Here is a 24,784-nt window from a genome sequence, read left to right on the forward strand (position 1 = left end):
TTTGTTCATCCATGTTGCTTTAATATGAACACAGACATTGTGTGATCCATTTCAGCAAACTCATTCGGAGTTCCAGGTACGGTTTAGTACTACTATATGAAAGATCAACAGTACTCGATTTAATAATGATGTTTGGTAATGCTCTTGTTATGCTATTTATCATCACCATCATGGCCATAATTTTGTAGTAGCTAGTCTACTATTCCATTTTAAAAGTTAAAAGACTTCACATGTAGAGTCTAAAATGAACAGGAAAAATATTTATCAAAGCTTCCTAACAACAGAAATGTTTGCGAACTCAAAGTACATGCAACAAATTTCTATGATTCGAACCTTCTTTACATTTTTAATCAAGCGAAAGCTTACCTTAACCCCTTATTCAGAGTACATAAAGAAGTTTACTTCAGAGTGGGAATAAATGCATATAGAAATAGCCAAGAGGCAGTGACCTGACCGGCAAGTACTTCATAATAAATAGAATATGGAATTTAGGCCAAAGGCCAAGCACTGGTACCTATGGGGTCAATCAGTGCTGAGAGAGAAATTGACAGTGAGAAGGTTTGAAAGGTGTAACAGGAGGAAAACCTCAAAGCAGTTGCACTACGAAACAATATTAGAAGAGGGCGGAAAGCCAGATGGAAGAAAGAGAATTTGAACGGAGGTACAATAAAAAGAAATGAGAGAGGTTGCAGCTAGAGGCCAAATGGACGCTGCAAGACCCTTAAGTAACGCCTACAGTGCACCGCGTGAGGTATATTGACGTCACTAGCCCCCTACGGAGGTTCATAATAAATACTTGATTCATAATGTTCTTTCCTATCAGTACTTCTGTCATCTGTCTCCAGTATACATAGTGCGGTCTTGCCAAAATAATTCTTACAGCCACCTGTCACCTTTTCACCTGTAATTATTCCTCTCACTCATTTCACTGGAGCCTTTCTTCCATCCACACATATCTTACACACCTGTTCAGTCTTTCAGACCCATTTTCACCACAGAGCCACGGCATGTTATTCATAATCCCACGGGCCTCTCTTCTGTTCTTCTTATTCAGTAATTTTTTTAAGTAATCACGCGATTGCATTCTCCTCAGACAACACCTCTCCATCCGTGTATGTTCTTCTAAGATCCGTGTGCTTTACTTAAATAAAGAACAAGTTTCCCTCTCTAAAAAATATTTTTTTCATTGTTACCAATAATTTTTTATCATAAGCCAACGTTATTCAGGATGGTTTATAATAGCATACCCTAAAAAGTATAAATAGAAAGCTCTCAAGCCATGAGCATGAAAGGAACGTACTTTGAGACTGATTGTCTTAAATTTTTAATATAATTGTTGCGTCTGGTTTATTTATTGATACGGTTTATCAGTTATTGTATTCGTGATTTCCACCGATGTAAAATTACAGTTAAAGCTTAGTAAGCGTTCTTTGACTAAATTATGGTTATTGCAAACCTACGAGATAGTATCAAAGTCAAAATTTATTGAGGGAATCAAACACTGGCGAACTTGGACGAAAAACTTACTGTAATAGCATATAAGAAATTAAAGAAACACGTTCAGATTCGTGATAGCCTAAAGGATAAATTTTCATTTATGTGGATGTCTTCAAAATCATTGCAAGTTTAAAGCAGCTATCGATAATATTAGTGTTGATTAATTTAAGGTGATAGATTTTTGGGCATTTATATTGAAGCCCAGACTTCTTAATGAAATTTGGGTAAAACTGAAGACTACCACCGTGCCCCTCTGTCTTGGTAACTACAAGGTTTTGTGCAAAATGGATGCCGTGTTTAGTACTAGCACCTTGGGGATGAAAGTAAAAACAAACAAAAGACGGTAAAAATCATTAACATGAACAAATGACACAAACAAACAAAACCATCAATAAAAGGCAATAAATATTCCGGTCAGCGACTTGCGGGAACCAGGCCGTATTATTAGTCTTCAGTTTTACCGAAATTTGTTTGAAAGAGGGATCTTCTTCCCAGATAATAATAATACGAATCTGATCAGTAGTAGCACCTTGAGTAGTAGTGTGCCATCGTAACATTGCATAGGTCACCCATTATCAATAGACAGAAAATGAGTTTTATGTATAAAAAGAAAACGTATCTTGCGGCTAGACTAAGGTAGAGTAAAACCACAATTGTACACGAAAAATGCTTTCTTGAACGATTCGTTGAAACGAGTGTGAAACAGGTTCAATAACATATAAAATTTGAACATATTCATGACACATTTACATTATTTTACTAGTTCTGGTTTTCATAGCTCGTTGGCTATCTGAAATTCAGTATAGTAAAGCCTACTGTACCAAAAATTAAGTTGTAAAGGGGCACCGCAGCCTTCCGGTTTTGATAATTATAAATTGATTATTATTAAAAACTAAATAAAAAAGATAATAATTCTTTAAATTTCCGTATAATACATAGCCATAAAAACAATACTCTTCAGAGCACTTTTCTTTTGTTCACAGATTAACCACCCACAATAACCTTACGGTTCTAAAAGGTAGGCTATCTCGAAAAAACAATGAGCTATAGCTATTCACATATCCTGGGACTGACGAATATCGCCATCCCTTTGAATGCTCCATAGCCGTCACTCGGGAGGCAAAATACGGAGAAAATCCGAGACTAGGACTCAGTTCCGTCGGTGGCGTCATTTCAGAATTTTCTTGTTTGAGGGCGGGGGGCAAAGGTTTAAAACTTGTGATATGGGTGGGGTGGCGAGCGAAGCGGGCCTATGAGCTGAGGGTAGGGAGGTAGCTGTAAGCACCCCCGAGAAATATTTGGAAATTTGTGTGCATTTTGAAGCCATATGAGTTAATAAAGCAACAAACAGGCGTGTCACACACACCCGTGTTATTATTATTATTATTATTATTATTATTATTATTATTATTATTATTATTTCAAAGGCTAGGAGGGCAAACCAAGTCTTGGGCCCCCTCCCGAATGACACCCCTGAGTTCCAAACTAATACATTCCACTGTTCTGAAGGTGACGACCCCCTATTCTACCAACGCATAACTTGAGACATTTTTCACAGACGCCATCCTCCGTTGCTAGTCACGAAATACTGAACTTCTGCTTTATGCAGCTCGTTACCTATGCTGATGCCACACCTGTTTCCCATACCCCGCAACAGCCCAGTGTAAATGGGCTCATCGTCCTTTTACAGACAATCCTAGAAGCAAGAGACCATGCCAGGATATTGGTGAGTTCATCCAGGACCCACATCGCAGGTCATTCGCCATATACCAATTGTTAACCACGAATCAGAATTCTTGTTATCTCGTGCAGTTCTTATATGCTGCTTTTACCAGGTTTGACCTTACTCTTCATTTTTCAAGTAATCACCGTTTATATATGTCCTGTATGCTTCATATGTAAGTGCAAGATTGTGAGGTCAAAGAAGACAGAACTTGGTACTGATTGATTTATTACCTGGGCATAAAGTATACATAGCAGCGTGCGGACGGAAACGTGGTGCCTGACCCCAGGTCTCCGTGACCCACACGCTGAGTGAGAGCAATTTGTTTGTTAACAGTTAATCAAATAACAATAACAAGCGACATAATGTACATACAGTGATAAAATATATATTGGCGAAAAGGCCAGGAAATTCTACATACCAATGTATACATGAGATTCTTGCTGCATTGATAGATGCGATACATGATCGTAATTAATGGGTAAAGAAGACGTCTTTAGTACTCCCCCCACCCAAGACAATTATTGTGAAATAATGAGTGGAAGATCTGTTGAATGTTAATCACGGTATCTTTTTTTGGGAGCAGGAGCCGACCCCGAGTTCTTGATATCTGCGGTTGTGGGGTGGTTTCGACTGCTGAGTTGTCCAGTGGTTTTGCCGGGCGGATGACATCCTTAGTGCGGCCCTTGGTACGTCCTCGTCCTCGTTTCGGGATGCCGATCTCTTCATCCGAGGTCTTGTTTTGTATAGGAATTCTGGGACGTCTGCCAGTTTCCTCCCGGGTTCCTCTGTCCATTAGGAAGGCTGGCTTTAACCTGTCGATAGATATCCAGTTTCCCGCCCATGGATGTTGGCGAGGTAGGCCTTGGATGTTCTACTGACGACTCGGTATGGTCCTCTGTATAGTCTGGTCAAGGGTGGGCGGTGGGCGTCGTTCTTCATGAAGACGTGCGTACAGGTTTTCAGGCCTTCTGGGCTGAAGTTATGGGTCCTGTCCACAAAAGTCTTCCAGCAGGGCATGAACTTCTTTGTAATTTCTCTTGGTCTTGGAAGGGGTGTATCTGGGTCATCTGGCTCTGTGGCGAAGAATTCTCCAGGTACGGCCAGTGCTTTGCTGTAGACTTTTTCTGCGGGAGATTCCTCTCCATTTGCCCTTGGTGAGGTGCGGAGACCCAGCAGGACCCAGGGCAGCTGCGCCTTACAATTCTCGTCAGTACAACGTGCCATCAGAGCTGCTTTCAATGGACAGTGGGTCCTTTCCACCATACCGTTGGCCGCAGGGTTGTATTCCGTTGTACTGTGGAGCATTGTGCCTATTAGGCGTGCCAGGGAGACCCAGAGTTCCGACAAGAATGCCGAGCCCCTGTCTGTAGTAATATCATCCACCACACAGAAACAGCTTATCCAACTTGATAGTAGGGCTTCTGCGCAGGTGCTTGCTGATGCTTCTACCATTGGGGTTGCTTCCGGCCATCTTGTGGAATGGTCTATGACTGTCAGGAGGTATGTGGCGTCCCCTGATTGTGGCAGAGGTCCTACAACGTCTATGTGGATGTGCCCAAAACGCCGTCGTGGTTGAGGGAAGTCTCCAATGCCTGATTCCATGTGCCTTGTGATCTTACTTGTCTGGCACGGTATGCAGTTCTTCACCCATTCCCATACGTCCTTCCTGATCTCATGCCACACAAATTTCTCTGTCATCAGGCACGTTGTTGTTCGTCCTGTTGGATGGGACAGCCCGTGGATGATGTCGAATGCCTGCTTTCTTCGTGACTCAGGTATCAGGGGCTGTGGGCGGCCTGTGCTAGTGCCGCAGAGAAGTGTCGATCCGGATTCACCTATTGGCATGTTTTCTCACTTCAGTGCGGTAAGCGCTGTGTGGTAAGTTGCCGTTTCCTGGTCTGCGGCCTGTTCCTTCACCAGGTCTTCATAGTCTATGCCCAGGTGGACTGAATTCATTTCAATCTTTGATAGGGGGTCGGCTACCAGGTTCATCTTGCCAAGGACGTAACTGATGGTGCATCCGAATTTGGAGATAGCAGCTAGGTGCCGTTGCTGTCGTGCCGACCATGCATCTCTTGCCTTCGTGAATGCATGTACCAACAGCTTGTGGTCTTTCAGGATGGTGAATGGGCTGCCATCCAAGAGGTACTTGAAGTGCCGCACGGCTTGGTAGATTGCCAGTAGGTCCCTGTCAAATGCACTGAAGTGGGTTTCCGGCAGCTTTAACTTGCGGCTAAAATACGCAAGCAGGCGGGGAAACCATCTACTATCTGCTCCAGCACTGCTCCGCAAGCAACATTGCTGGCATCGGTGGTAAGTCTCAGAGGGGCGGTGGGGTCTTGATATGTTAAGGTGGTGGCTTTGGCAAGGGCTGCCTTCATCTGTTTGAAAGCCTTTTGCTGCGCGATTTCCCAAGTCAGTGCTTTTGGCTTCCCCTTCAGCATTCTGGTAGGGGATACATGATGCAGGCAATGTCTCGCACAAATTGTCGGTAGTAGTTGACCATGCTGAGGAACTCCTGCAGGGACTTGATCGTTTTTGGTGTTGGAAATCCTTCACTGCATCCACCTTGGAGGCCATGGGGTGGACACCTGTCGGAGAGACCTCATGTCCCAGGGAGTCTACCTTCTCCACTCCAAAGGTACATTTGTCAAATATGACAACCAACCCGTTCTCCTGAAGGCATTTCAGCATAGCCCGGACATGACCCAGGTGCTCCTCTGGGGAACTGGAGAAGATCAAGATGTCGTCCACATAGTAGACCCAGAAAGGTAGGTCCCCCAAGATGCTGTCCATAAGGCATTGGAATGTGGCCCCAGCATTCCTGAGGCCGAAGGTGGAGTAGAAGGTATATGTCCCAAACGGCATGATAATGCTGTCTCGGAACATCATCGGGATGAACTGGTACCTGAAAATAGACTTGAGCAAATCCATTTTTGTGAATATCTTGGCCCCGTGCAGGGCTCCTGTTAGGTCCTGCATGTTTGGGGGGGATAGTGGTCCGGTGTTGTCACTAGGTTCAGCCGACGATAGTCCCCACAGAGCCTCCAAGAACTGTCTGGTTTCTTCACCATGTGGAGGGGGGACTCCCATGGACTCAATGCCTTTTTGCAGACACCCATCCTTTCCATCTTGGTGCATGCTCGTTTAACATCCTGGAGTTTCTTGGGCGGCAGGCGGCGGAGCTTGGCATGTGTCGGCAGGCCTGTGATGGTGATGTGGTGATGGATGCCGTGCTTGGCCTGGGTACCTGGCACCTGATGCAGTTCTGCCTTGAAGACATCTGGGAATTTGTGCAGGAGGGCGCTGTATTTGTTCGATGAGATGGAGTATACGGCAGGCATTCCCGGTCCAGCAGAGAGCGGTCGGGAGCAGCAGGTTCTGGTATCCAGCAGGTGTTTTTGGCCAACGTCTACCAGCAGTCCGTGTTGTGCGAGGAAATCAGCGCCTAGTAAGGAAAACTTGACATCCACAATGATAAAGGGCCATTCATATTTATGGCCCAGGATGGATATTCTGCTGGTCTGAGTTCCGTAGCAGCGGATGGGGCTTCCATTTGCGGCCACTAGTGTGGCTGTGGTGTTGGACATGCAGTCACAGTCCTCCCCCAACGGCGGAAATACCAACTGCATAGCCCCGTGTCTATCAGCTTCCATTGTCCCGATATGGCGTCGTGGATGAAGAATCCTACTGGCTGGGATTCTCTAAGGTTTGCAGCCACTGCTTCTATGGGTGGCTACATTCCTAGTTTTTTGTGAAAGAACAGGGGCTCTGTAATTCTTGGGTACTTTCCGAACCTCTGATGGAAGTAACACCAGGCTGGATTTGTCCACGTCTTCTGCTGCTGCGGTGGCGCCTTCTTCCTGTATACTGCGTTCGTGTCCCCCTCTTTGGCTTCTTCTGCTACCAGGCTGCATGCTGTAGGTGTTGCAGCATGCTTGGAGGCTTTGGTGGCCTCGTGGAGTTTGTGTGCGAGGCTCACCAATTCGTCCATCTAGAGTGCGTCTGCTTCCATGATTTGTGCCGTCACCTCCTGTGGAAGGAGCCGCAGGGATATTTCCCACGACAAGCTGATCTCCCTCCTCCGTCCATCTGAGTCGAAGCCCGGCAGCATCAGGAGACCTCGTAGTTCGTCCCAGGCATCCCTGGATGATGTGTCCCCAGGGGCTGGTTCATCAGGTCAAGGGCGCGTTGGGCTCTCTCTGGGACAGGTATGGAGTACGTGTCAATGAGTTTCTTTCATAGGTCTTCGTACTTGACCTTGCCTGGCTGTGAGTCCAACCATGGGGTATTTCTATTGAAACCTCCTCCAGCAGCACTGTCATGGTGACGTCCGCTTTGGTTTCCTCATCTGTGATTTAGCTACACGGAAATGGACGTCTGCCCGCTGGAACCAGGATGCTGTATTTTGCTGCGAGAATGGTGGCAGTTTCATAGCCTGGGTTATTGCTGCCTTCGAAGGCAAGAGGGGGATGCAGAGGATCTGTGTGTCCTTGGAACAACTTTCTACCTCAGTGTCTGACATTTTGACTCACACCAAAAAACAAAATAAGCGCCGTATTTAGTCCGTTTATGGTGTTTGGGGCTCGTCAGAAGTTAAAAGTATACGCCATGTGGTTCCGTTAATGACTTCTGAATACGGCCAACGTGAATCATAAATGGCAGGGCCAAACCGTTCGAGAACGCCAGAGCATACCTGAAGAAGGTACACCGTAATTAGTCCATTAGTGGCATGGGTGTTCTCAGAGGAAGGAGTTTTCAGAGGTCTAGACTTTGTCACCATATGGTTCCGTTAAAGGCTCTCTGAAGGTAAAGCAGCCATACTGAGTCCGTTAATGGCAAAGCCAAAACCGCTGTGTTTACCGTTGCTCCTCGGGTCACCAGTTGTGAGGTCAAAGAAGACAGAACTGGATACTGAGTGATTTATTACCTGGGCAGAAGATACACATAGCAGCGTGCAGACGGAAATGTGGTGCCTGACCCCAGGTCTCCGTGACCCGCACGCTGAGCGAGAGCAATTTGTGTTTGTTAACAGTCAATCAAATAACAATAAGAAGAGACATAATGTAGATACAGTGATAAAATATATATTGGCGAAAAGGTCAGGAAATTCTATATACAAATATATACATGAGATTCTTGCTGCATTGATAGATGTGATACATGATCGTAATTAATGGGTGGGCAAAGAGGACGTCTCTACAAGATATGTTACATAATGCTGCAGTGCAAGATGCCTTATGTAACTAGGGCGAGAAATTCTCATACAGTGGATGTGTTCAGTTCATAGGTATACAATGTTATTCTTATGTTTAGTATTGAATCTTATGAGAACTACCTCACAGACTACGATTCTGTAAGTTCTGCCTCATGTAGTAGGGTATGATTCATTATTGTATGCTTAGCTTCGATACTCATTTATATTTTGTATTTTATCATTTAATATGCTTATAAACTTTATATCTCTCTTCTTCGTGTCTCTCACTACGATGTACACCACCAATAAACAGCAGCTGAAGACTGCGTTCATAACATCCTACATCCAGGATGTTCAACAACAAGAATGGAATAGATACTAATAACCGATAATTTTACCTCAGCAGGTAAGACAATAATAAATAGAAGGTAGTGACATATTACTACCATAAATATATCAACATACAGAAAGGAGTTTTGTTGCTCACTAATAAATTGCTCACACAAAACTTATTAGTTTCTTACATTTATCTCTTCCCTGCAGGATAAACCGACAAAGCAAACAGGAAATGTTTTTTTACAAAATAAAAGCACAAAAGTACACACCCTTGTTATAGTAAAATAGAATGAACGCATGAGTATACTAGCTAAAGCCTACACATATTCAAGAATGCAAAACATGAAGAATATAGATTCTAAGTTAACCAAAGCGAATTTGTACAGCTATGCATTTAAGTGATATGACATGATTGCAGAGGATTTCGTTCAAAATTCACGAACCGGCAATAGCATGTTCCATATGTATCTATTATTTCACACAATAAGGCCATAATATGTTTCATAAGAGTGAACTCTGTCATATAATTAAAAACTGTAAGAAAATGTCACGTGTAGCCAAATATCATGTGTAGCCAAATTTCGGAAATAGAGTTACAAAACATTTTCAAAACTTTCGTTCACTTATCACCAGCATTTGAAAAAGAAAAGTCATCATCAAACCTCAGTTCAAACGTTTATTAGAATAATAAAAAAAAATGGAAAAATTCTTCACAACATTAATATTGCTTCCAATGCAACCATAAAATTTGAAATAGTTCTATTTGATTGTTTTTATGCCTCAACACTGAAAAAATGTAAATAAGCAAATACGAAAATATTACTGTAGCTAGAATGCATCCACCGATATCAATGGGTGAGCAGAGCGTGTGTGACGCAACCATTAGAATGGCTGTGCAACCACCTGCCTGGAACATAGGCCTACAATGAGTAGCGACAAAGAAATTATCTTGAAAACATTTATTTTATATTTGTCAGAGGAATATTTGGATTTTCATAAAAATAAAATTTTTTAAATTATATTTCTGAACCACTTCAAAAATTATGGCTTACTAGCAAACAGTTGGCTATGCAATAAATTATTCTTTTATTAAAGCCAAGATTTTGTTCCTAGGTCTAGGTGTGTTAGATTTCTTTACTTACTATAAATACATTACACAGCATTCATATCTCTGTATTAACAATTTCTGGCCAGAAAGCATATGAATTTACCTACCCACTCTTGCACTTTAAGTTACCTCGTAAAGTCCCTGCTCAACGCGTTCTCTATTGAGAACATCCCGTTTTCTGTGGTGCCTTTACATCAACCTAAGGTTGATCAGAATATATATTTATCATCATAATTGTAAACTGTATATATGTTGTCTTTCTAAACAATCATGCTTTATGCACAAGTAACGAGTTATTTATGTTATGTGTCAAACATTATTGATCACTATGTTTTCTGTACAAACCTGTCCTATTTTTGTAAGAAATTAGTTTGACCTCAGGTCACCTGTAAATCTTTGTACCAGCGGTCTCTGCGAACTACGCAGACGTCCGCATCCCGCTTTATAAGCAGCTCCCTTTCATCAATAAACATCTCTCACAGTGGTGACCCCCAGAGTGGTTCCCGGAAGCCATTAACAGACCCAAACAGCAACTAAGTCGTGGACCAATGAACCAAATCCACGCCCCTAACGGACTAACTACGGCACTCTAACAAAGCATTCGGGTGTTAACCAACCCTCATCGGCAGGTCACCAGCGTCATTAATGGACCCACATGGCACGCTCCCCCGGCATGTATTGGCACGAGCGTTCCCTCACACTCCAAGTGAGAGCCTGAAATGAGCATGGACGCAGACATTCCCAACCATGTACAAATTAACGAGAACCTCTTGGAGGCAGACACCTCCCTCTCACAACAACCTCCCGTGCTCACCTGAACACCGGTACTGCTGCCCCACGCGATGACTCCCCCCTGACAGACCAACCAAAGACGTCCCTTAACATAAGGCTGCTGCCATTCACCAGGGAGAACGCAGCGTCTTGGTTCTACAGGGTCGAGGGGCAATTCAGAATAGCAGGCCTGACAGACGAGGTGTTGAAGACGGACATCGCCATTAACACCCTCCCAGAGGAGATATGTAAGAAGATCGCCCCTTGGTTGATTACGACGCCAGGCCCCACCACCTTCCAAGAACTGAAATCCACTCTGGTCGAGACCTGCTACCTGCCGGTCTCTGAGAGAGCTGCCCGCGCCCTCGACCTCGCCCTCAACTCCCGGCAGGAGGGAAACCTCTTGGAAGTGCGGAACGCCCTCCAGGACCTCCTCCTCCTCCCAGAGACTGACAGCATCAGCAAGCGCGAAGAAATCAGTCTGTCGGGGGAGATCTTCCTGCGGCAGCTACTGCCGGAGGTCCGTGGACAAATCACTGACGCGTACACCCTGCCGGTCAAGGACCTAATCAGGTTGGCGCAGCAGCTGACGGACTCCACGAAGGTGGCCAAGCAGGTGACCAAGCCCGCACACTCCGCCAACTGCCTCCTGATGGAGGACCCCACCACGGAGCCCGTCAACTCCATCGAGCAGAAAAGGCCGTCCCACCAGCAGAGGAGGGAGGGGCCGGGGCTATGCCACTTCCACCGGAGGTTCAGGAGAGCTGCCCTTTCTTCCCTTCAAAAAACAGAGGAGGCGGCAGCCAACCCAACAGGCCTCCGTGGCAGCAGCAACAAAAACACCCAGGGGCTCCCTCCCATTAGGGTTCTACGTCCCCGACGCGCTCTCCAGCAGGATAATGTTGGTCAACACTGGGGCCATGCGTTCGGTATTTCCACCTTCATGAGAGGACTGCAGACGCCCGCTGGACCCAACTGCCTGCCTGACGGCTGCAAACAGGTCCCCCATCCTCTCCTATGGCACCAAGCTCCTGTTGATCTCCATCCTTGGCCTGAGGCACAGCTGAGAGTTCATCATTGCGGACATCAGGACTCCACTCCTGGGGGCGGATTTCCTCGCCCACTTCAGTCTAGCAGGCGACATCAGCCGCAGACGCCTGCTGGACACCCAGTCCTGCCAGTCCCTGCCCTTGTCGCCAGGTCCCAGGACACCCGCCATCTGTTCCTTACGCCCCCCCACCAGTACGGTTCCCTCCTGAAGGAGTTCCCGGAGGTCTTCAAACCCAAGCTCCGCCAGATGCCCGGGAATCCTGCCAAACATGGGATATACTATTATATCAAGACAAAGGGCCCCCCGACACACACAAAGTTCTGACAGCTTCCCCTGCAGCTCCTTCAGGAGGCCAAAAAGGCGTTCGCAGAGATGGAAAGGATGGGCATTTGCAAAAAGGCTCCCAGCCTGTGGGCCTCCCCTCTTCACATGGTGCAGAAAGTGGACGGCACCTGGGGGCCCTGCAGCGACTACAGGCAGCTGAACCTGGCAACAGAGCCGGACCATTACCCCCTGCCGAGCATGCAGGACCTGACGGCCTCTTTCCACGGGGCCAGGATATTCTCCAAAATGGACCTACTAAAGTCTTATTTTCAGGTACCAGTAGCGCCGGAGGACATCCCCAAAGCCGCCATCGTCACACCCTTCGGGTCCTACGTCTTCGCCTTCTCCACCTTCAGCCTGAGGAACGCGGGCATAACCTTCCAGAGATTGATGGACAGCATCCTGTGAGACCTGGACTTCTGCGTCTGCTACGTCGACGATATCCTAATCTTTTCCAGATCCCGGGAGGAACACCTGCAACACATCTGGAAGGTCCTGCAGCATCTGCTGGAAAGTAGCCTCGTCGTCAGGTTTGACAAATGCACCATCAGCATTGAGAAGGTGGAGTTCCTGGGCCATGAGATATCCCCAGAGGCATCCACCTAATGTCATCGAAGGTCAAAGCCATTGAGAAGTTCCCCACCCCTACCTCCATCAGGGCCATACAAGAATTCCTCGGGATGGTCAACTACTACAGAAGATTCATCCTGGGGATTGCTCACACCATGGCCCCCCTGACGGAGGTCCTGAAGGGACGTCCATAGACCTTAGTGTGGGGCCCCGACCAGCAGAAGGCTTTCCTCCTGACGAAGGCTGCCCTTGCCAAAGCAACATCTTTGGCCCACCAGGCCCCCAGCACTCCCCTCCAGCTGACGACAGACGCCAGCAACGTCGCCTGCGGAGCAGTCCTGGAGCAGGTCATCAGAGGGACCCCTCAGCCCATCACCTCCTTCAGTAGGAGGCTAAACCCCACCGAGTCCCGCTACAGCACCTTTGACCGAGAACTCTTCGCAGTATACCAGGCGGTACAGCACTTCAAGTTCCTCCTGGAGGGTACGCCCTTCATAATTTAGACCGACCACCAGCTGCTGGTCCACGCCTTCACGAAGCTGGGGGACGCATGGTCCTCTAGGCAGCAGAGGCACCTCACAGCCATCGCAGAGTTCACCTGCACCATCAAATACCTCCCCGGCAGGAAGAACCCAGTAGCTGGCACCCTCTTGAGGATTGAGATCGAATCCGTACAGCTCGGGATCGACTACAAGGACCTTGCCGGCAAACAAGCTGTTGACCCTGAGACCCCAGCCTACCGTATAGCCGTCACGTCGCTGAAGTGGCAGGACGTGCCCTTCGGCCCAGGAGGATCAACATTACTGAGCGATGTCAGTACTCCCGCCCCCTGGTACCCGCCTCCAGACGTCGGCTGGTCTTCAACGTCATCCACGACCTATCCCACCCCTCTGGAAGGACATCAGCCAGACTGCTGACAGAGAAGTTCGTCTGGCACAGCATAGAGAAAGATGCAAAGGCCTGGGCGAGACAGTGTATGCAGTGTCAGGCAAGCAAAGTGGGACAGCACACTGAATTGGGAGTGGGCGAATTCCCCCAGCCAAAGAGACACTTTGGGCACATCCACGTCGACGTAGTAGGTCCTCTTCCCACATCAGGAGGAGCCAGATACCTTCTGACAGTCATCAACCGCTCCACCAGGTGGCCCAAAGCTACGCCCATGGAAGAAGCCACCTCCAGTACATGCGCGGAAGCCCTCTTCTCCAGCTGGATCAGCCGGTTTGGTGTCCCAGACGACATAACAACAGACAGGGGACCTGCTTTCCTGTCTGAGCTGTGGACCACCCTGACACGCCTAATGGGGAACATTCACCACAGCACCACCACCTACAACCCCGCAGCCAACGGAATGGTGGAATGGTTCCACAGGTCTCTGAAGGCGTCCCTCATGGCTCGTTGCTCCTCCAAAAACTGGAAGTACCAGCTGCCCTGGGTCCTCCTCGGATTGAGGACCGCCCCCAGAGCCAACGTTGACCCCTCCTCAGTGGAAAAAGTCTACAGGGAGACTCTGGTAGTCCCAGGGGAACTCGTCGCAGAGGACAGGGACGACATAGGGACGCAGAGGCTCTGTGACAGGGTTGGAAAGTTAGCCCCCTGCCAAAAGACATTCACCGACAGGACGTCCCCCTTCATGCACCCCGGGCTGTCCTCTGCCACCCACGTCTTTGTCAGGGATGGCGCTGTACACCCACCCTTGACTAGACCCTACAGAGGACCTTTCCTCGTACTGGAAAGGAACAAGAAGGCATTCCGAATATCCATCCATGGGTGGGAAGATTGGGCGTCAATCGATTGTCTCAAACCCACATTCCTGGAGGGGGGGCAATGGAGGTGGACCCCAAGACCTCCCACAGGATGCAGCAGCCCCTCAAACAAACCCGGTCTCAGGAAGGAGGCGTGGGCATCCCCAAAAAACCCAGAAACCAGACAGAAAGGCACCCCAACAAATCACTGCAGAGGACACCAGGAAAGCTGACCACCCTCTCCAGTTGACATCAAGAAAGCGAGGCCCCCTTCATCGCCCCAGTAGATACCTGGTTTAAACAGACGTTGCCTTCGTCTTGGGGGGGGGGGAGGGGGGGAGTATTGTAAAGTCCCCACTCAACGCATTCTCTGTTGAGAACATCCCATTTTCTGCAGTGCCTTCACATTGACCTAAGGTCGATCGGAATATATATTTATCATCATAATTGTAAACTGTATTTATGTTGTCTTTCTAAACAATCATGCTTTATGTACAAGTAACGAGTTATTTATGGTATGTGTCAGGCATTATTGATCACTATGTTTTCTGTATGAACCTGTCCTGTTTTTATAAGAAATTAGTTGGACCTCAGGTCACCTGCAAATCTTTGTACCAGCAGTCTCTGTGAACTACGCAGACGTCCACATCCCGCTTTATAAGCAGCTCACTTTCATCAATAAACCAGCAGCACTTGTCTTCCTGCTCATTATTTCGCACCTCTCTCACAACCTTATGTATGAGTAAATTATACACCAAAAGCAAGCAGAAGGACTTTTAAGAAAATAATATTTTAAGCCAGTTTAAAACATGTTCCCATAGGCAATGGTATTGATACTAAGAGATATTTCGATTAATAACCATTTTCTCCAAGTAATTAAAATCATCATCATCTTTTGTTCTTCAAAGAATAGGTAATCTTTACAGATAAATTCTTTAGTAACAGAGATTATATCTCAGAAGGCTTAGATTATTTTTTAGGCCTATAAATCATTTCGCAACATACAGGTAGCTTGAACACAGCCTAAAACTTCAACAATCAAAGAAAACTTGTTGTAATTTATATCCCTATTTTGAAAATGTCGTTACGACTGTTGAGCTTATTAGGTCTACTGTTATAATGCTGCAGAGGTAGTTATGTTGACCTGTTGACCAGCCCAAGGAACATGTTAAGCGCGCTGTCATTAACGGAACCGCTAACCTTATCACACCGTGCTTTGAGCTAAACAATGTAGAAATAAAAATTCAGTTCAAATCACGCAGGTTATGAATTATAACAATGCATAAAAGGGATCATTTTTATATAACCATAGGGAAAATAGTGCTAGCTGTGAATTCACAAACTTGTTATGTATGACACTGGAAATAAAAAAAAGTTTAACACTACTTGGCAACGTTCCTTGAGTCTGAGATTTTGGATGAGGCAAAAATATCATGTCGCCTCAGATTTGAGCATGACTGTACCTGGCTAAGAAATGCATAGCCTTTTCAAAAAAAAATTTGGAATCATATATTCCGCCTTGTAAAGCAGAATTCATCTAATAATACATTAACAAATGAGGAAGGGTATATTTTGCATAGAGTATCCTACACGAGTATCTGCAGTCAATAGACATGAGTTTTTATGAGCTGAAATGAAAGACATTTTACTCCTGGTAGGGGAGTGAAGTAGCAGTGACCACATTTTCCTAAGCAGGCACGAATTCTTCATTTATTGCCTTTTCCTTATTCAAGGCTTTCAGTGGGAAAGGCGTTCGAAAACACTAGGAAATCGAGAAGTTAGCAGATTGCTGTAAACATTACAACACATGAATATAGTGAATATGACAAGCAAAGCCGTACATTTCTGCATAAAAAGTAAAAATCTCAACACTCTACTACCAGGATGGGCCTATTTCGGCTAAAGTAAAATTACACCTAAATACAATAAGTATTTGTGCAAATCATCTCCGAGAGATGCCGTACTTCCGATTCACGCTCTACAGTTCGTTTGCAAAAAGTTAAAACGCCGGTCTGAGAGCAGCTGCTGGTTCTAAAACTTAGTTTCTTAGAATAAATTTCATGGTTTTCATTCTCATACATGTCATAACAATGACCCGAGCCAGGTGCTAAATCGAAATATTTTCTCTACAGAATACACTTGCTATTTGTCTTCTAAGAGCTATGATAGACATTTTACATATTAGATGCCCAAGGCGAAACAGATATAGCTAAGGTATTTCTCTTTACTTTAGACATACAGAATTGTTAATGATGGATATATGACATCAAGTGCATATATTGCTAGGAGTTATTTAATTTTCTGGAGTTTATTTGCTTATATATTAAAGATGAATGTATTTATGGTTATCACAACTTGCCTTGTGTCTTATGTTGCTCACATCCACCTGCGGAAGTACCGAACATTTTCTTACCTCTACGGTTCAGTCATCAGAAATTTCTTCCAGAACATACTCATACAAATTTTGCATTTCACTCTTGAGAAGTCCAGAAAATTTTTGATAATCTTGATAGCTGGGGTGGAGAAGATCTTGATGGTTTCTTCCCTTTGGTTTTTAAAAGTTCCTATAGCGTGTTGTCTCCGAAAACTAGTCGATTATACACTATACATATTTTTGTGTTGATGTAGCGGATGAGCACAAGCATCAAAAAGTAGCATATCTGCAGACTGCAGTAACTACAGTCAATTTCTATTCTCCATATGCTCTTCAAAGTTGCAGAAAAACTTATTTTAAAGCCACTTTGTAAGTATGTGGAATCCAAAAGATTGTTAGCTGATACTCAATATGCATATAGGAAGCAGTAAGGTTTTAAGAGGTGCAAAAGAAGACGAGCAGGAAAAAGGTACTGCTGATTTATTGGTGACCCAGGCGGTTTATATAGCGGCAGACTGACGTCGCGCCGCGGAATACAATGAACAAAGGTGACCTGAGGAAGATAATAATTAACAATAAATGCAGTGAACGAATACACTTTGAATTATACTAATGGACTGAATTGAAGTTGAATACAATCTTGATGCCTGCGAAAGAAGAATACATGCTATACAAATCAGAGACAGGTAAACAATTATATACATAGTTTAAATGATTGGATTTGCGTGACCCGTCACGCCAGGTGTGACGAATTGTAGAGGCATTTGACAACCCATTTGCAAGAGAACCTTGATAAGGGTTTTGAGTGTAGAGTAATCCAAATAGCTTTTAGTGCTGCTTTCGACTTAGTAAATCATACAGCACTTATATATAAACTTTAGAATCTTGTATATGTTTTAGGATTACTTCAAGATTTCCTTACAGGTAGGCAGCAACTAGTTGCTGTTGATGAGATCTTTGTCACCAAAGACCTATTGTGTCTTGAGTTACACAAAGCAGTGTTCACGGTCCACTCTTATTTTTAGTGTATACAAGTGATATGGTTGTTAGTCGGGAAAAAAGATTGCTCAGCATGCTGATGATGCAACACTTGTGGGTGTAGTAGTGTCTCCACTTATGAGAAATGACATTGAGAGGATTGGTGAATGGTGTAGTTGGTGGGGAATGAGGCAGAACTCCAGCAAAACAAAAACACTGTTGATTAGTAGCTCTCGTACAGATTTTCCATTCCATCCTCCCCTTCAGGTGGATGGTACTCTGCTAAATGAGTCTGATGCTTCACTAATGCTTGGTGTAGCTTTTGACTCACTTCTTACTTTTGAGAAACATCTAATGAAACTTTCAGCAAATGCCGCATAGCAGTTAGGTATTGTATATAAAGCCTCATAGCAATGATAAAATCAATGCAACCTGTTTTAGGTCGTTTGTCTTTCCTTTACTGGAATACTGTTCTCCAGTGTGGATGTCTACTTCTTCCTGAGATTTATTTCTTTTAGACTGAGTGGTTCACTGTGGTAGATTTCTGTTTCCTAACATTAGCAGTTATGACTTGAACCATCGACGGATGGTTTCTTGTTTGTCAATTTTTCATAAGTTGTATTTTAAGAATTCTTTCATATTCACAACTGATCCCTGATCCTCTTTCCTGCCGAGAGTGACCAGATTTGCTGAACAGCAGCACCAGTATGCAGTAAATGTGCCTCGCTGTTAAACTTCTCACTTCCAGATGTCTTTATTCCTCACACCATTGGACTGAGGAGCAGTCTCCCTGAGGATGTTGTGCAGTTGGAACCTCACAAGTTTAAGCGAAGATACATTATTACCCTAAAGCAATTTTCCTTGTATTTTATAATTTACTTACATTTTTATCCACCTGTCTATTAATTTGTTTTTTTTTTCTTCTTTTCTAATAACTGATCACTTCTGTCTGTATTTCCTATTACCTTCTGTTACTTCTTTCAAATGAACACCATGTTCTTTGGAAACTTGAATTTCAAGTTATTGGTCCCTATATTCTGCTTCCATATGAATAGGATTGATCCTCTGAATAATAATAATAATAATAATAATAATAATAATAATAATAATAATAATAATAATAATAATAATAATCAGATTTCCAATAGCCCTATCAACTACTTGGCCATCTTAGATAATTCTAGCAACTGACTTGGATCTGAACATACCGTGGTGGTCTGCATGAATTTCAAACAGAACTCTGAGCGAACTTGGAATCACTACTCATGACCCTCTCAAGATGCAATCTTGTGTAGCACTCAGTTCATTCCAAATGGCTTTGCGGGGTTTACAATTTTCTTCATTTGCACACAAATCCCTTCCAATAATTAAACTCTGTAATGACTTTGAAAGTCCTGAGTATTTCCTTGTACCTTGTGCTAGCTCCCTTGCTGTAATGGGTAAGTATTATGCAGAAGATGAAAGAATACTATCATTGTGTTCTGGTCCATTATCTACCGGTATACTCAACATTGCATCTACATTTCCAGTCTTTGATGTAGGTCTATAACCTATGTTATAATAATCTGCTGCTAATGTTATAGCCCATCACTGTAGTAGTGCTGCTATTAACAAGGTAAACTTGCCTTAGGACCTTAAATTGCCAACTAGAGTTTGTGGTCTGTGACTAATATGAGCTTTTTCCTTCCATACAGCACTTATATATAAACTTCGGAATCTTGTATATGTTTTAGGATTATTTCAAGATTTCCTTCCAGGTAACTATAACTTCCATGGAGATACATATGAAACTTCTTTACTCCATTTACTAATGCTAATGCTTTCTTTTTAAATTTGTAATTCTTCTCTGCCTTGTTTAATACTCTACGGCAAATGCAGTAGGCTTCTCTGTACTATCTGGCATTACATGTGCTAAACTTCCCCCAAACCTACGTCCCAAGCATCACAGACGAACTTTACTGGTAAATACATTTGGTAATGAGCTAGGAATGTGGGTGAAGTTACTTTTGCGTTGATTCTTTCAAAGGAATTTTTATATTCTTTTGTCCAGTTCCATTCAACATCCTCGTTCAGTAAATTATATAATTGGTGTGCAGTTGTTGTTAAGTTCTGAATGAAACTTCCATGAAATGTTACCAAACCTAAAAATTATTATAATTCCTTGGCATTTTCTGGTACCTTTGCTGACTGCATTGCCTTGACTTTATTTTTTGTCTTCTGGACGCCTCCACCAATGATGATAAATCCCAAATATTCTACTGCAATAAATTCTAAAACACATTTGCTCTTGTTAACTTTGATATCTATGTGCTTTAAGATATTTGAGAACGGCACGTAATCTTTCCCTATCTCTTTCTTGTTTTTGCCTTCAACTAATATGTCATCAGTTTTTAAGATGAATACTCCAGGCATACCTGCAAATATTTTGTCGATTGTTCGTTGCCATATTGCTGGACTGCTAGCTACATTCATATGGTAATCTTTTTGGATGATATAAGCCTAAATAAATGTTGACAGTGCAAGATTTCTGGGAGTTTTCATCCTTGTAAAGCTGTTGAAATGCCTGCCTGTGATCCAATTTAAAAAAAAAAAAAAAAAAAATCCTGACTAAGTTGTAAATGTCTTTAGGATTAGGCTATGGATGTTGAGCTACATGCAGTTGTGGATTTACTGTTACCTTGTAATCTCCACATAACCTAACTGGACCATTTTTCTTCAATGATCGAAACTGATATTGTAGCCCAATCTGAATGATATACTCTCTCCCATGAACCTTCATGTTCTAACCTAATTTCAGTTTCCACAGCTGTTTCCTGTGGCCTTGAAGCAAAAAATCTAGGAGTGGCATTTTGCTTTAAAACTGGTTTTGCTTGCTCATTCTTTACTATGCCTACTCTGTCTTCAAAGACGTCTTTGAAATATAATAAAATGTTAGTTACTGAAATTCCTTCTGTTAGCTGCTGTGCTAAACCTGTAACCCTTAAAATACTAAGCCAATCTTATTTTATGCACCTTAACCAATCTAGGCTTGATAAAGTTTGTTCCTTTCCTTTCACTACAGTCAGTGGTAACCTGCTGATCTCCTGATCATTATACTGTACCTCCACTTGTGATGAACCACTATAACTTCTATGTCCGCACCATTGTAACTCTAAGCACCTTGTCTTAAGGTTTGATCATCAAGTTAGGTATCATTTTGGCATCTCTTTAAGAAATAATTGTAACCTTTGCAGCTGTGGCTATCTGCACTGGTGTGGGTTGCTCATTTACTTCTATTTGAACCACAAGCCATTCCTTAGCATCTTTATTCACTGAATTTATGCAAAATGCATATTTGGATTCTACTTATGTTGCACTGTGTGAATTTCCTTTATATTTGCTCTGGCTGGCATCTGAATTCACTGCTCTATTGATCTGTTTAGTGGTCTTTCAATTTGAAAATCTACCCATGACTTGACAAGTGACCAAGTCTGCTGCAGTTAGTACACAGCTTGCCTGACACAAGGCACTTTCCCAGTCATTGCTATAATGATCCTCTCTACCACACTTATAGCATGATTTGTTTAAACCTCTTCAGGGGCTTCTGTTTGCCTGTGTGATCCTGATATTTCTGTACACCTGAGGTAAGCTTACTCTACTGGTACTTAGATACACCAGGACTAGGTTTACTTATGTGCTGAGTTTGCCCTTTCTTTGCATATTAGTAATTCTTTTGTTTGTTTTCTACGTGATTTACCTGGCTACTGCTGCCATTATGATTCTTATAGGCCATTACGTTTGACTGAATATTAGCCGTTTCTAGAAGTCTTGCTATTTCCTGAACCCTTTGTAAAGTTAGACTCTTCTCTTACAGCAGTTTTTTCTTAGCTCCTGTGAGTTACACTTTTCCATCATTTGATCTACCAGCATAGCTTCCAGTGCAACAGATTCACATTTAACAACCAATTTCTTTTACCTAGTCACAAAACAGTTTATTGACTCACCTGGTGTCTGTTGCACTTGTCTGAACTGATGGCATTCAAAGCAATTATTGGCCTGAGAAGCAAAATATTGTTTGAGAGTTTTAATTACTCCATCCATTGACTAATCAGTTAGCTCCAAGGTGTGGTAGACTTCTTGTACTTCCAGACCCACAGAATAAAGTAATAAAGCCTTTTTTTGCTCATCTCATAGCTTCCCTAGCACTACTAAGTAAACTGGAAGCTGCCACTCCCCCTATTTCATCTGGTAGCCACTGATTTTGGATCCTCCTCCACACTGAACCTTGCCAGGCCCTTAAAATCTAACTGCATTTTGGCTGTTTAGATGTTACGTGTTAGGTTATCCTTTGTGTTTTGAATTCTGTCAAATCTAGGCTAAGTGAATCTTGACTCAAATTTAATCTAGGCTATGTCAGGTCTTTCTATTCATTGTGCACTTCTTTTGTTGCTTACACTTACAATGCTTGGCTTAAGCCTTTTTATACACTTCTATATATATATATTAGCCTATGGTAGCCTACCTAATTTTACCATACCCTCTTGTTCATGTTACGTCTACTGGTGATTTCCAGTAGCAAAGCTGTTTTTCCTTCTTGGTCTAGGCCTATGTTTAATGATATCTTAAGTGGAAAGCAATAACCTTCATCCAGATGACATGTTTCTGACAATCTTCTGCCTTAGAGCAGCCAGTGTTAGTTACATAAGATAACTTCCACTGCATTTACATAATGTATCTTGCATTTACATACGAGACATATACGACAACAACCCAATCAAAATTGTTTGGCAGAAAGAACCCACCAGTCCCTTAAAGTTGAACTCATCAGACAGGCATGACAGCCCAGGTTCGAGGTAAAACCTACTTTGGGTACTCCTCTGATTACACACTGCATCCCAGGAAAAGCTGGACTCCTGTCCTGCTAAACTAGTATTTGGCAAAACAATCGGTGTTCCTGGAGAATTCTTCCCCACAAAGAGTGCTGAATAACCCAACGCCAGTTAGCAAGGGCGTGAAATTATCAAGAACCATGAGGTAAATATACAAACATAGATAAGCAAAAAGGAAATGTATGTCCTGAACCAGCTAAACACCTGCTACAGGCCAAGAGGATTGGATTTGAGTTAGTAAGCTGAAACTGTCACACAAATAAAGCACATGACAGTGATAGTGCCAGCCATTATGAGCCTAATGTCTAATCGGCATCCTGAAAAGTTAAAACATCAAGTATACCTGCACGTTATATATATATATATATATATATATATATATATATATATATATATATATATATATATATATATATATATATATATATATATATATATATATATATACATATATATATATACATATACATATATATATATACATATACATATATATATATATATATATATATATATATATATATATATATATATATATATATATATATATATATATATAATATATATATATATATATATATATATATATATATATATATATATATATATATATATATATATATATATATGAAAAGCCGATAGGTCACAAGTATACTATGAATTACAATGCACAGAGAATGTTTAATTAACAAGTGGGGAAGGAAACTCACCCAGAATCTTGGAGAGAGTGTTTACCTATCATCTGATACATTTTCTCATTAGGTAAAATGATGACATCAGGATTTTCGAGGTGTGGGATATTGTGATGTGATTCTGTATGTGTGTTCGCCGGAAGTGTCCGGGTTCCGGTGGGGAACATGCGTTTGTGCGAGTCTTTTGGGCAGAGTCCCAGGGTGTGAAGGGATTAGGTATGGGAAAAGGGAATCATTAGAAGACCAACATTGAACCTTATTAAAAGTCTCAAAGTTGAGAGAGACTTGTGATTAGTGCTTTATCATTCAAGACTGTGAACATTGCTGTTTGAAGGTAAGAATCATATTCAGTTTCCCAAACTGTAGATTGTTTTTCTCCATTTCTATAATACTTATTTTGTCCAAGTATTTATAGCTGAATAATATGGAAGGAATTCCCATATCTGTATTTTTATGCTTTGAGAATTAATGAAGAATTTATTTGACTTCTTCAGATGTTTCGCTGAGTAAGAGGTCGGAAATGCACTCTTTGGAAATGTACCGGACTTTGACCTATTTTGACCTTTGCAAGTTGCAGAATATGACATTTATTTTGGTTTAGAATAATTATGACCTTTTTATTTTATTTGGTGACCAGGGTGTTAGTCACTAGTATTGGTTGGTCTAGAATCATTAATTCGATTGGTTGTGAGTCTGAATTTCCTCTAGTTATGATTTCCATTTTTATGGGGTGTGAGCCACTCCATTTGATGACTGTAGCTTTTGCTGAAATACTTTCGTTAAATTTGCAAATAAAGTCTAGTTTAGTATCTCGGTGTTTTATTCCAGTAGGTCTTTGTTTGAGGATAGATACAGTGAGAGGAGTCGACGAGAGAGAAAGAATGTGCTGACCCAATGCTGGCCATTGCTATTGGAGAATCTTAGGGATGTAAGATGATATGGCACTGTTCTTTAAACAGATGTAGAAAGAGATTATGACCCTATTTGACCTGGTTGTAGGGCATAACATATATATATATATATATATATATATATATATATATATATATATATATATATATATATATATATATATATATATATATATATATATATATATATATATATATATATATATATATATATATATATATATATATATATATATATATATATATATATATATATATATATATATATATATATACATATATATATATATATATATATATATATATATATATATATATATATATATATATATATATATATATATATATATATATATATATATATATATATATATATATATATATATATATATATATATATATATATATATATATATATATATATATATATATATATATATATATATATATATATATATATATATATATATATGAAGATAAAGGCCCATAAAACACTATTTGAACTTTGCAACCATATATTTAGGCACTTCCTTCTGTGCCCCTGTTCACCTGGTAAAATATGGACAGATGAAATGTTACAAGGGTATATATACAAAGCATATATAGGTATGGCATTAAGTCTCCGATGGTATGCATGTG

At 42.2% G+C, this 24,784-nt stretch overlaps 1 protein-coding gene across 1 annotated transcript; it reads right to left on the bottom strand.

Annotated features, from left to right (window-relative positions):
• Positions 1-6,192: 6,192 nt before the first annotated feature.
• On the bottom strand, positions 6,193-6,879 carry LOC136849529 (uncharacterized). The gene has a single exon (XM_067122871.1). The coding sequence runs from the start codon at positions 6,877-6,879 to the stop codon at positions 6,193-6,195; it is 687 nt and encodes a 228-aa protein (XP_066978972.1).
• Between the last annotated feature and the right edge of the window lie 17,905 nt (positions 6,880-24,784).

The sequence above is a fragment of the Macrobrachium rosenbergii genome, chromosome 21 (genome assembly GCF_040412425.1).
Source record: "Macrobrachium rosenbergii isolate ZJJX-2024 chromosome 21, ASM4041242v1, whole genome shotgun sequence".
Lineage (NCBI taxonomy): Eukaryota > Metazoa > Arthropoda > Malacostraca > Decapoda > Palaemonidae > Macrobrachium > Macrobrachium rosenbergii.

What these genes read in the sequence shown, in the direction of transcription:
- LOC136849529 (XM_067122871.1), bottom strand. Translation starts at nt 6,879, where the DNA reads ATGGAAGCTGATAGACACGGGGCTATGCAGTTGGTATTTCCGCCGTTG.